The 13,618-nt window shown below is 44.4% G+C and overlaps 2 protein-coding genes across 2 annotated transcripts; both read right to left on the reverse strand.

The window, feature by feature from the left end:
• Positions 1-5,502: 5,502 nt before the first annotated feature.
• Positions 5,503-6,441, reverse strand: LOC117057423 (olfactory receptor 4N2-like). Its single transcript, XM_033168264.1, has one exon. The coding sequence runs from the start codon at positions 6,439-6,441 to the stop codon at positions 5,503-5,505; it is 939 nt and encodes a 312-aa protein (XP_033024155.1).
• A 5,539-nt stretch (positions 6,442-11,980) lies between these two features.
• LOC117057424 (olfactory receptor 4N2-like) lies at positions 11,981-12,910 on the reverse strand. The gene has a single exon (XM_033168265.1). It carries the CDS (start codon positions 12,908-12,910, stop codon positions 11,981-11,983), a length of 930 nt encoding a protein of 309 aa, XP_033024156.1.
• Positions 12,911-13,618: the final 708 nt, after the last annotated feature.

Here is a 13,618-nt window from a genome sequence, read left to right on the forward strand (position 1 = left end):
TTTTTCTAATATCACGCACCAGAAGATCTTCAGGAATTGCACTCACATCTTTCCCCATATACTTCTGCTGTTTAGGAGTTCTAGAATCACAACATCATAGAATTGTAGAGTTGGAAGGGACCCCGAGGGTCATCTAGTCCAAACCCCGCCCCCCGCAATGCAGGAATCTCAACTGAAGCATCTGTAACAGACAGCCATCCAACCTCTGCTTAAAAACCTCCAAGGATGGAGGGTCCACAACCTCCCGAGGGGGTCTGCTCCACTGTCGAACGGCTCTTACTGTCAGAAAGTTCTTCCTGATGTTTAGTCGGAATCTCCTTTCTTGGAACTTGAAGCTGTTGGCTAAGGCCCTACCCACCGATGGAGGAGGAAAAAAGCTTGCCCCATCTTCCTTGTGACAGCCCTGCAGATATTTGTCATTGGCATGCAGACAAACGCTTGAAAATCTTAGGTGGCTAGCGAAAATGATCTTTTTCCTCCCAGGAGAGGAGAGCTCTCACTGGGAACACCAGAATGCAATACAGTGGCTCATAATGCCAGTCAGTTTTAGAGAGGTGTTCTAGAATCATAGAATCATAGAGTTGGAAGAGACCACAAGAGCCATCCAGTCCAACCCCTGCCAAGCAGGAAACACCATCAAAGCATTCCTGACAGATGGCTGTCAAGCCTCTGCTTAAAGACCTCCAAAGAAGGAGACTCCACCACACTCCTTGGTAGCAAATTCCACTGCCAAACAGCTCTTACTGTCAGGAAGTTCTTCCTAATGTTTAGGTGGAATCTTCTTTCTTGTAGTTTGAATCCATCGCCCCGTGTCTGCTTCTCTGGAGCAGCAGAAAACAACCTTTCTCCCTCCTCTATATGACATCCTTTTATATATTTGATGATGGCTTAGAATTAAGTACGGTATATGAAGCACTTCGGATATTTGAAATATGCTGTTCGAGTGCAGCACATTTCAAACTGCATCAAAGCTTCTGTAGTCTCTTCCAACAGCCTATTTCCACAAAAGGCCTTAAAATTGCATTATATATGTTGGGAAATGGTTTGCCCGTTTTGTCTCAAGATATTGTCACTAAACTCGGCACAAGAGTTCCTCGGGTTCCACCATTTTGAAGCAGGATGTCAGATCGAAACAAAACTTTGCCATGACTTTGCCTGTTTTCTGTTTTCTGGCATAGGTCCAGCTGCCTCTTGAGATCTTGTTGCCAACTTTGGCACCACAGTGCTTTTGTTAGAGTTCTCCATCGGTGTTTGGACACCGGGTGTTATTTTGATTCAAGGTGGCAGGGGGAAAATATATAACTTTGGCATGACTTTGCCCCCTTTTTTGGCACCAGTTTAGCCACCTCTCGAGATATCGTTGCCATTGGTTCCCAACATTGGGGTGGGGTGGGGTCTTCCTTGATGTTTGGAAGACAGGCACCATTTTGAATCAAGATGGCAGACCAAAATGTGACTCTGGTGTGATGTCGCCCAGTTTTTGGTGACACACAAATTACACTATCCGTAAAAAAATAATAATACACGATATATATTTTTTATTTCTAAAAATACTTGGGCAGTGCCAGGCACTCCTCGCTAACTTATATATAGATAAATAACAACATTAGTAGCTTGAATAAAATAAACATGCATGTAAATGCCTAAATAGGGAGAGGTAGCTCATGGACGTAGGCAGCGGGGGGCAGTTGCCACCCCTAAATGAAGTAGCACAATAGAAATACTTAACTAACTGACCAATTATTTTGGTTCTGCCCCCTAACAAATGTCCTGCCCCTCCCCAACAAAAATCCTGGCTATTCCCATGGTGGAGTTGTGTGTGTGTTTGTGTGCACGTGTTTGTGTGTGTTTGTGTTTGTGAACCAGGAAAGTTTTCTGAACATTCAGCATGCAATGTTAATGTCCCGAAATCAGAATTTTGCTGCCCTCTGGTGTCCATAATATGCCATTGCTGCTTACATCCCCCCCCATTTCCTTCGCTACTGTTGCTGTTGTTACCATAATGGTTGCTAAAGTGTATCTTTTTATACCAACTGCGAATCGATCCCTGCGCCTTTGAAATATTGCAGAGATCAAGATCAATTTGTGTCGAGTCTGTTTTGAATCCTGAAGTCTTTCTGTTGGCTTCCGTTTTGCTTCAAAGCAGAAATTTGGCAACCTCAGTCATTTTCGATAAATTCCTGTTTCACAGCCTCCTTATCCCCAGCAACACCACTGTCTTCTCCATTTCTTTTCTTTTTTTCTGCTAAGGTTTCTGCTCAGAAATCTACAGAACATGAGTCCCAGTAGAGCAAGTGGACTTGAAAGCAAGTTTCTGTCTGTCTTTAATAGTCCTTAGGACTGGATTGTTAAATACAAATATATTCTTGCTCAGTATTTGGTGACATTTTTTAAAATAAAAATTATTATTTATTGATTACTGACAAAAAAACTTTGCAGATTTCAGCATGGACCATAAATTACTTTATCCATTGACTTCCCGTCCCCCCTTCCATGGTTTTTATATTTACCCTTAAATGCTGTAAATTTCACATATAATATCCAATATCCATGTTAACCTATTGATCTTTATAATTAACTCCGTTAATATTCCAAGTCGTGCTCGTGTTTTCATCTTGCTATAGTAAAAAGTCTCAATTAAAAGTCTCCAGTCCTCAAGGAACTTTTCATCATTTTGGTCTCCAATCTTTGCTGTTAATCTTGCCAGTTCTGCATCCTCCATCATTTTCAAAAGCCAATCTTCCTTTGTTGGAATCTCTCCTTCCTTCAAACATTTTGAACCAGAGATGAGGAACCTGAGGCATGAGCACTGAATATGGCCCTCCAGCCCTCTCCATCTGGCCCTCAGAACTCTCCCCAGGACAAACGCCTCACTGCTCCCCTCAACTTTGCACCCTGAATGTTTCTTCCTAGCTGTTACGTGTCCTTGGACTCCCAAAAATGATTTTTGCCTGCTTGGAAGGAAGATTGAGAAGGCTGTTTGCTCCATTAAGGGCAGGCAAATCTATCAATTTCAGTTTCTCATTTTTTCCATATTAAGTTCATTTCTCCTCATTTCCACATCAGTTTGCCATGTTTTTTAAAATATTTTTAAAATAAAAATTAATAATTTTTTAATAAAAAAAATATCCTCATAAAAATGAACTAAGCATCTAGGTGCAATTCCCCCCCCCTGAAAATACCCATTTTTAATGCAATTTTCTCAAACATACATACACTTTCTTCATGATCTAATGCATTTTGGTATGCTATTTTCATCCACACAGGCATTTTAAAGCACATTTTAAAGGAAAACTAAGGATTGGGGGCCGGATCCGGCCCAATCACCTTCCAAATCCGGCCCACAGACGGTTCGGGAATCAGCGTATTTTTACATAAATAGAATGTGTGCTTTTATTTAAAATGCGTTTCTGGGTTATTTGTGGGGCATAGGAATTCATTCATTTATTTTTCTTCAAAATATAGTCCGGCCCCCCACAAGGTCTGAGGGACAGTGGACTGGCCCCCTGCTGAAAAAGTTTGCTGACCCCTAACCTAATATATACATTTCTGAGCTCATCATGTGAATTAGATAAGCCTGCTTTTAAATGCTAACTGAACCTCAGGCCTCTCTCATTCCTAGTCCCCATCAACAGCTGCTCTCTTGCTGGTAATTTGCCCCTGCCCCTGACTGCAGGGCTCTGGGCTTTATACCTGAGCTCCAGCCCCTACCTGCAGCATGATGCTTGTTATTCCTCCAAAAAGATGCTGGCAGCAACAAAGGGGAAATGCTAGGGACTGGCAGTTATGTCCTGCCCTCTTTCCCAAACTCCCAGGTGCTACTGGAGCTCCTCCTGTCTGCTATCTCCCCACTCCACTCCCTGGGGTGTGTTTTGCACCATGTCATTGATGCAATAATATTGCACAAGTAATAGAAGGCTGTCCTTCCACAATAATTCTGCTTTATTAGTTGTTCTGTGATGCTTCTACAGTGTAACCACTGGAGGGCACTGTTGTGCTAAAGCACAATGAAACTGGGACAAGAACAACCCCCCTCCCAATATTATATTTGTTTCATAAAATCCACAGACGGCTTGGTTGTAAATAAAACCCCTCAAAGCCGCTTAGAAAGAGAATAAAAACAATAGAAATATCAGTAAAAACAACCCTTTAGAGCATTCAAAAGGCAAAATAAGCAGTAAACAAAAATGGATTAAAACTACATGTCTGGGTAGGCTTGTCTAAACAACAGTGTTTTTAACAGGGACTGAACAGAGTACAGTGAAGGCACCTGCTTGTTGTCAACAGGCAGGGAGTTCCACAGTGTAGGTGGTGCCACACTGAATGATTGATGTCTTACAAATGCAGAATGAGTATTAAGGGGTACCTGTAAATGTGCCAGTTCTGCAGATCAGTGTGTGTTTGTGTTTGGGTGTGTGTGTGTGGGGGGGATCCTCATGAAAATTCACCAGCATTTTGGTGCTAATTTCTCATAATAAACACACTTCCCTATGTAGTTTTGACTAAAGAACACATTTTTGCAAGCAACTTTCCCTAACATAATGAATTTTTTGTATGCCGTTTTCACTAGTGTACTCATTCGTAGGCATCATTCACCCTGGTGTATGCATTTTTGCAAACCCTGGTCTGTCGGAGAACTGCACTGCAAAAGTTCAGAGAAGTGTGAATTTCAAAGGATGGCTGTGTTCCGGTTACCATATTGCTTCAGAAGATGTAAATCCGGCAGGTTCACTTTTATTTACTTTTATTTTTTCATAAAGTTTTATTTGCTTTTACAAGTTCATTCACACAAATAAAATTCTTGCAGGTATTAAAATTAGAACAAGATCCTTCTGAACCTTAGGACTTCCTTCTCCTCTCCGTGGGTTCTTTAAATACCCTTGTCAACTGCATATGATAAACTTATCCAAATTACAGTCCTTCATTATATCCGAAGTCTTTGTGACATTGCAAGAGTTATTTAAAGCCTGTCAAAGAGTTCAAGTGTTTACAGTGTTCTTTTAGATACAGTCTATATTCGTTCTATTCTCTATTGAAGTTTCAATCCTCCTAATTTCTGATTTTCCTGGTCAGTCTTGCCATCTTTTCATAGTCTAGTATTTTCATCTGCCAGTCCGCTTTCGTAGGTATCTTATCATCTTTCCAACCCTGGGCAAGCAGCATCTTTGCAGCTGTACATAAACAGTCTTTTTTAATTCCTTCGGTATCTCTGCACCTACAATTTCTAACAAAAAGGCTTCTGTTTTTTAAACAAAATTTATTCTAAACATTTTTTAAAAGTTCATTATACAGTATATCATTTCCCAGAATTCCTTTATTGTTCTACAATTCCACCACATATGATAGAAGGTTCCCCGGTAGATTCACTTTTCAATGTGAACTGAATCGAGTTCCTTCCCCATCCCTAAACTTCTGACAGAACATGCACATGACTGGCCCTGACAAGACAACGAAAGGTAGAGAGTTAATACAGGTGGCAAACCATGCCTTTCTCCTGCGGTGTCACTTCCCACCCCAGACCTTGGTTTTGGTGACCATCTTCCATATGGCAACTTTGATTTCGTTGTTCCTCAGGGTGTAGATCATGGGGTTCATTAAGGGGAAGACCACGGTGTGGAAGATGGCGACCAACTTGTCGAGAGCAAAGGCCTGGAAGGGGCGGCAGTACATGTAGACTGCGGGAGCGAACATGATGAAGACGATGATGATGTGGGTGACGCACGTGGAGGCTGTCTTGCCCTTCCCTTTGGTGGAGCTGGACCTCACCTTGGACAGAAGGGCCCCATAGGAGATGAGGAGGAGAATGAAACATATCAAAGTGGCCAAGCCGCTGTTGAAGAACATGACAAACTCCAGGTTGTACGTGTCAGTGCAGGCCAGCTTGATGATCTGGTTGATGTCGCAGAAGAAGTTGTCCAGCTTGTTTGGGCCGCAGAAGGGGAGCTGGATGATGGGAATGAACTGGATGAGGGAATGCATCAAGCCAAGGAGCCACACGGTTGCAACCAGCCCCCAGCAGACAGCTTTGCTCACCACGTTGCCATAACGCAGAGGGTGGCAGATGGCCACGTACCGGTCAAAGGCCATGCCGATGAGGAGGAGGAATTCAGCAGCCCCCAGCCAGTGGAGGAAGAAGATCTGGGACATGCAGCCCCAATATGAGATGGCTTTCCGCTGCGAGTACAGGTCAGACAACATCTTGGGCGGGGTGACCGAGCAGTAGCAGAGGTCTAGGAAGGCTAGGTTGCCCAGGAAGAAGAACATGGGGGAGTTGAGGCGGGGGTTGCTCAAGATGGTTACAATGATGAGGATGTTCACAGGCAAGATGAGGGTGTCAAAGAAGAGGAAGAGGACAAAGAGAAAGAGCTGGACCTCCCTTCTCTGAGAGAGACCCAGCAGCACAAACTCCTTCACCATCGTGGTGTGGTTGCCCCGCTCCATCCTCTCAGGGTTGCCTCCTGCAACAAACACTCACACACACCCTCACACTGGAAGGATTGCAAGCCCTACACGAATCGGAAATCACCAACATGAAGCAGCTTCTAAAAACTGGATCCGCTAGAGAGGAGAAGGTGCAGACTTGAGGGATTTACTTTGAATTTAACTAAAACAGGGGTGGAAAGCCTCAGGCTTGGGGACTGAATGTGGCCCCAAGGCCTTGCTATTCGGCCCTTGGAATTCTCTGCTGGTTGACTGGTCTTGAAACAGTAGACCAGGCTCCCCCAACCTGGTGGTCTCCAGATGTTCTTGGACAACAGCTCCCATTTCCCTTCACAGTTGACCATACTGACTGGGGATGATGGGAGCTAGAGTCCAATGACATGCTGAGCAGTTATGGCTGGTCCATCAGACTGAATGGGGCATTGACCTACCAACCTTAGTCTGCTTTCAGCTAGCCCTCACCTGCTTTCTTTCTTACCTACAACCAACTAAGTAGATGGACTTGGCTGTCAGCTTCTTCCTCTTCAGTCTCAGGACCCATCATTTAAAGCAGTATTATACCACTGAAGTACACATTTAAAGCAATAGCAAACCACTTTAAACAGCCATGATACCCCTCCCCAGTGTGGTGTAGTGGTTAAGAGCGGTGGACTCGTAATCTGGTGAACTGGGTTCGCGTCTCCGCTCCTCCACATGCAGCTGCTGGGTGACCTTGGGCTAGTCACACTTCTTTGAAGTCTCTCAGCCCCACTCACCTCACAGAGTGTTTGTTGTAGGGGAGGAAGGGAAAGGAGAATGTTAGCCGCTTTGAGACTCCTTTGGGTAGTGATAAAGCAGGATATCAAATCCAAACTCTTCTCCTTCTTCCCCCCACAAATATCCTGAGAACTGGTTTGTTAAAGGAGCTGAGAGTTTACCCCCTTTCCCCTCGCACAGCTACAATTCTCAGAGTGGTTTAACAATCAACCCCTCTCCCCAGGCACCTAGTGCTTCTCCTCCTTTCAGCTAAGAACAAGCGTATTGCCTGACAGGTTTGTTTGACCGCAGACAACAGTGGGACAAAAAAAGGGGGAGGTTATGAGTCATAGATTTGTTAATGGAATCTATTGTAAGACAGGAGAGGTTCAATGGTCTCGATGGACTGCTTAAAGTTGCTCAAACATAGAATCAAAGAACTGTAGAGTTGGAAGAGACACCAAGCATCATCCTGGCCATAAAGGAATCTTGCTCACAGTTGCTACTGAATCATGTTGGTCAGGCATATCCATTTGTGATGTATACTGCAGGAAATGTATTAATGTGGGAACGAAATCATTAAGCAATTGTATCTCGATGCAGGATAATTTGTGGGGTGGGGGAGTGTTCTGAAAAGAACAAGCAGAGAAGGGAGAAGACCCTGCGCCCAGCTCAAGATGGGGGGTGGATATGTGTTTGTGAATGAAACGAACAGAACAGAGTGCATTTGTACGAGAGGGAAAAGCACAGAGAGCTGAGATTGGGTTCTGAAAGTATCTTAGGGGCTTGGCTGTCACTCTAGAGATCTGATGTGGGAGCCATGTGAAAAGTACTGAGGTTCTATGACTCTATCTATGGACAACTTGTACGTCTGTGAATATTTACCAAATGCCCACAAACCTGCAGTAACCTCCTTCCTAAGGGAAGCAAACGCAGGTTAAGCGCAGCATCCGGAGAACATGTCAGCACTCACGGAAATGTGGGGTGAGTGTAACAATATGCTTTGCATGTAGAAAGTCCTAGAATTCAATCCCCAGCATATTTAAGGAATGGAAGTAGTAAATGGTAAGAAGGACTCCTTGCTGGAAGCCAAGAGTCACTGCCTACCAGAACAGACATTACTAGGCTAGATGGATAAGACAGCTTCGTTTATTCCTATTCGAATGAGCTCCAACCACTGAGCTACAGCATGCATAGTAGAGCATTGCAGGAGCAACATGCTGGCAACCTCCATTTGCAAGAGTTGCAAGTGAAATAATAGAATCATGGAATTGTAGAGTTGGAAGAGACCCCAAGGATCATCTATTCCAACCCCCTGCAATGCAGGAATATGCAGCTGTCCCACACAGGGGTCGAACTAGCAACCTTGGAATTATCAGCAGTTTGCTCAAACCAACTGAGCTGTCTAGGCATATATTGCAATCTTCCTACGTCTGATGTGCTTCCTAGCAAAGATAGGAGATTGTTTTGCCCTCTGTTCCCAATTGTGCACCCCATATACTGGTGGATGAACATAAGATGAGTCCTGCTGGATCAGGTGTTCTCACCTGTTCTCAGAGTGGTCAGCCAGATGCCTAAGGGAAGACCTGAGCACAGCAGCACTCTCCCCTTCTGTGGTATCTAGCAACTGGTATTTATTCTCCAACAGTGGAAGCAGAACACAGCCATCAGGGTTAGCCTTATACTCCCATACATGGATGGATGGATGGATGGATGGATGTATAGATAGATAGATAGATAGATAGATAGATAGATAGATAGATAGATTATGACCTTCTCATGGGCATCTGGGAAAAGAAAAGAAGCCAGGGCCTTTGCACCTTTAACAGTTGTCTGGAAGAGGGAATTTCAGCAGGTATAACTGGAATGAGAACCTGAAATTCTCTGTTCTATGACCTATTAGAGGAGCAGGAACCCCATCCTGAATTTTCAACAGGTCTCCTGAACCAGACCCAGACCTGCTTTCCACAAGGCTGTTGTGTCGTTGTATTGGCCCTTCCGAAATAGTTTAAAGCTCAAACAATCTTAGGTTCAAATAAGACACAGGTAGACCCTGGAGGCACGGTTGGTTAGCAGAATAGGATGTGAACATACAGAGAGAGAGAGAGAGAGAGAGAGAGAGAGAGAGAGAGAGAGAGAGAGAGAATCAATGGAGGAAAGGCAGAAGAGGAGCGTCAGGAATGACTTACCATGCAGGATCTTGGTGTGACAAGAGATGCCCTTAGTTGGCCACAGCTCTTCACACCTCCCAATACTAAATCAGCTCCTGCCCCATGAGAATCCCTTGAATGGGAGAACGGATCTCCTCCATGTTTAGACCTGGAAGGAAGCCCAACTTGGAGTTCAGGGAGCTTGTTAAAAAGAAGAGAAAAAAAAGAGATAGTGGCTGGGTTTGCAAGTGATGTCAGCATCCCCCAGGATGGGAAGCTGGGAGATGAATCAAGAATGAATCCAGATTGCAATGAGATTTCACGTTCGCCGTAGTGTTATAGGATTGGAGGGTCAGTCTCAGTGACATTTGTGTTCCCCTTTCAGTCCTATGATCATGAACTCTGCTAATACCTCATGCTTGTCTGGTTGGGGCATGGAGAAGAGTTGTGTAGAAACGGGTCTACTGTACAAATGTGAAATTTCCATTCCCTGCTCTGCCCGCTTTTGCTGCAGGTCCACCACTGGCCCTTGGAAGATTTGCTAGATGCAAATGTGGCTCCAGGGCCCAAAATAAGTCGCCCCATCCCTGCACCTGATCACGCTGACTTTCTTGCAGCAATGGTACTTTTGGGTACCTTTCTTTTAGATGGGTACTAAGTGCTTTGCAAGCAGCAATTGACATTCCGGCTGATTTTCTTGCAAGGTAGTTATATGTGTCCCTGGACTCAGCTACATTAATAAAGATAAAATTAATAAAACAATTTGAATGCACTATAAACATGCAACACCAGATGGTGCCAGAGAGCAGGAAATTTTAAAACACGGTTTTCCATAGAGGTTTCTTTCTTTCTTTTATAACAATCTAATTTCTGACTTATTTATAGTACTTCCCCCCCCCTGTGTCTAGATCCGCCCCCTGTTAATCATTCATTTGTCACACACTTTTTCAGTGCCTGAAGAATACTGACAGCTAGAGCTAACGCAACACTTTCTTGAATGCAATTCATGCCAAGTGTGATTGTGAAAATCTCCAGCACTTCTGGAACCCAGGGCAGCTGATGTTCTATCCTGCTTCCCCATCTGCAGGCTCTTTACTGTAGTTCACATCTCTCTCTCTCTCTCCATACTGTGGCCTGGATGATTGGATGTGTTGAGTACTGCAACATTTATTCATTTTAAAGTTATATAGCTTCATCCTTCATTGGTGCCAATACTATGGCAGGTTGCAACATAAAACCTCATCGATAAAATAGTAAACTGAGGGTTGTCACCCCTTTTAGGTCCCATGGGCACATTTGGAGTTCTGGTCAACTGCTGTGAAATTATATTTCTGGTATAATTTACATTACTTTCACAGTTATATGTTGCACTTCTGCATGGTCTGCCAGCCACTTGGAACTGTGCTCAGCCAGAAGTCACTGTGCACTAAATATTTATTACGTGAAGTAATCAATGTCTGTATTCTGATTTCTTTTTAAAAGCTCATTCTGCTTTGAAGGCTTTGGAGTGGGCAACAACGCTTAAAACTGAGCTGAACAAGACAGAAAAAAATTAAAGATTATTTTTAATGTCAGAATACTGTAATATGAACCCCAAGTTTTAATTTACACCATACTAGCTCAAATGCTAGCTATGAAGGATCAACCTGACCAAGAAAGGCTTTGGCTGTTTCAGAAACAAAATGATTTTGCTTGAACATTTGGTGAGTTTCCAGTGGAAAAGAGTTTCATGGTTTCGGAGAGGTCACTGAAACGCCATTGTGTGGACATGGGGTAGTAGCCAACATTAAACATACTCAGAGTAAACCTACTGAATATAATGGGCGTATCTAACTTTGGTCCATTAATTCCAATGGGTCCACTCTGATAATGAAGTCATAGGAAGCTAACTTGTAATTGTTAGAGAAAAAGTGAATATCCTAGATGACCTGTTTATTGAGCATTCGTCCTGGTTGGCTTACACAATGTTTATGTGGAAGTCAGACCATGTCTGACCTTTATGAAGCAATTCCTTTTATTTGTTTATTATTATTATTATTATTATTATTATTAATGCAATGAGCATCTATCCTGAATTCATTCTGATGTTTGTGGCTTCCTATTTATCATTCATTCACCCCACACTTTTCAGTGCATTTCCCTAACTGCAAAAACCTGGTCCCCCCCATCCCAAAGAGGTGGATTTGTTGCATTAGATTCCACCATTCAACCAATCCACTTTAATGGAGCAAATCCAAAATCCTGACTTGAATTCCCTCCCACAAAACACCGACAGCCTGAAGGTGACCTCAGCCCCTGGTTTCTCAGTTCAAGACTCTCCGGTACAAGAACAAATCAGAGCAAAGACACTCAACTGATGCTCTGTCAGTTACATCAGGTCTCAGCAGCTATGTTCTCATCCCAGCCCCTCAATATCAGTTGCTGGATTTGGGGGCTGAAGAAGAGCAGATGGAAGGTGCTGCTCTGTTGACCAAACAGAGGTAAAAGCCTAATCTCTTGGAGCAGAGATGGAAAGCTTTCAGCCTTCCAGGTGCTGTCATACTAGCATCCCATCAGCCATGACAATTGGCCATGCTGCCGAGGTTAATGGGAAGTGGAGTCCAACAATATCTGGAGTGTCACAGGTTCCTGATATCTGTCCTAGAATCTATATGTCAGGCCAGAGGGCCGTTTTTGCTTAGCAGTCTCCTTATGGCAAGCTTAATCTCCTTGTTCCTCAGTGTGTAGATGATGGGGTTCATCAAGGGGAAGACCACAGTGTGGAAAACAGCCACCACCTTGTCGAAAGAAAACTCCCGGAAAGGGTGACAGTAGATGTAGATGGCGGGACCAAACATGACAATGACAACGATGATGTGGGTGATGCACGTGGAAGTAGCTTTGTTCTTCCCCTCGACAGAACCCGTTCTCACCTTGAACAGCAGGACCACATAGGAGATGAGGAGGAGGATGAAACAAATGAAAGTGGAGACACCACTGTTGACAAACATGAAGAACTCCAGGGCATAGGTGTCTGTGCAAGCCAACTTGACCACCTGAGTGACGTCACAGAAGAAGTTGTCCAGTTCATTGGGGCCACAGAAAGGGAGTGGGACAATGAGGACAACTTGGATGATGGAGTGGACAAAACCTAAGCACCAGGATCCCACCACCGTGGCACGGCAGACTGACCTGCTTACTAGGGTGGCATAATGCAACGGGTGGCAAATGGCCACATAGCGATCAATGGCCATGGCAATGAGAAGGAAGACCTCTGACCCTCCCAGCAAGTGGAGGAAGAAGATCTGGACCATGCAAGCCTTGTAGGAGATGGCCTTGTGGCTGGAGAAGAAATCAGCAAGCATCTTGGGAGGGGTGACGGAGCAGTAGCAGATGTCCAGAAATGCCAGGTTGGCTAAGAAGAAGTACATGGGGGACCCCAATCGGGTGTCACTGCGGATGGTCATGATGATGAGGATGTTTCCTGGCAGGATCAGACAGTAGAAGAGAAGGAAGAGGAAGAACAGGAAGAGCTGGGCCCCTCGTGCCTGGGAGAGACCCAACAGAACGAACTCTTTCACCATGGAATGATTCCCTTGCAGCATCCTTCCAGAAGTCTATAACATTAGGACACAGAGACAGCGGAAAGAGAAAAAGGTTTCCTCCTCCCCTGCTGACACTAGAACTTGTGGAACTCCAAGTTACAAAGCAATGGGTGTGAGGAGGCAGTTTGCTGTGGAGAAGTGATGGGCAGGAGCTTTGCCCCTCAGAACTTGTTGCTTACATTCCCGCATCCCTTCTTCCCAACAATTTCCTGCCAAAGAAGGGTTCCGGAGTCGATATTTGCAGCACTGTGTGGGGAAAGATTGGGCATGGCAGAACGGTAGGGTGGGCATGGTGCAATCAGGTTGCAGCTTTTCTCTGCAAAACACCCCTCATGCTAAGAGGTCGTGCTCAGGGAACGATTAATTACAAAATGACAGCCTGAGCATCCCTCTGTATGCACCACATTCTGGGCTAAACAAGTCATTTACAAAGCCAATGCTGATCTTATGACATGTAAGAGCTCTGCTACATCAGGCCAATGGAACATCTGGTACAACAGCATCCTGTTTGCACAGGGGCCAGCCAGATGCCTGTGGGAATCCCTGAGGGAAGCAGCAACTCTCCCTACTTGTCATTCCCATCAACTTGTAGTTGGAGGCATCTGACCATCATGGCTTGTAGCCAATGCTAGCCTTACCCTCCATGAATTGGTCTATTTGTCATCTAAAGCTGTCCAAGTTGGGGGCCACCGCTTTATCTTGTTTGAG

This window comes from Lacerta agilis, chromosome 14, assembly GCF_009819535.1.
Source record: "Lacerta agilis isolate rLacAgi1 chromosome 14, rLacAgi1.pri, whole genome shotgun sequence".
Lineage (NCBI taxonomy): Eukaryota > Metazoa > Chordata > Lepidosauria > Squamata > Lacertidae > Lacerta > Lacerta agilis.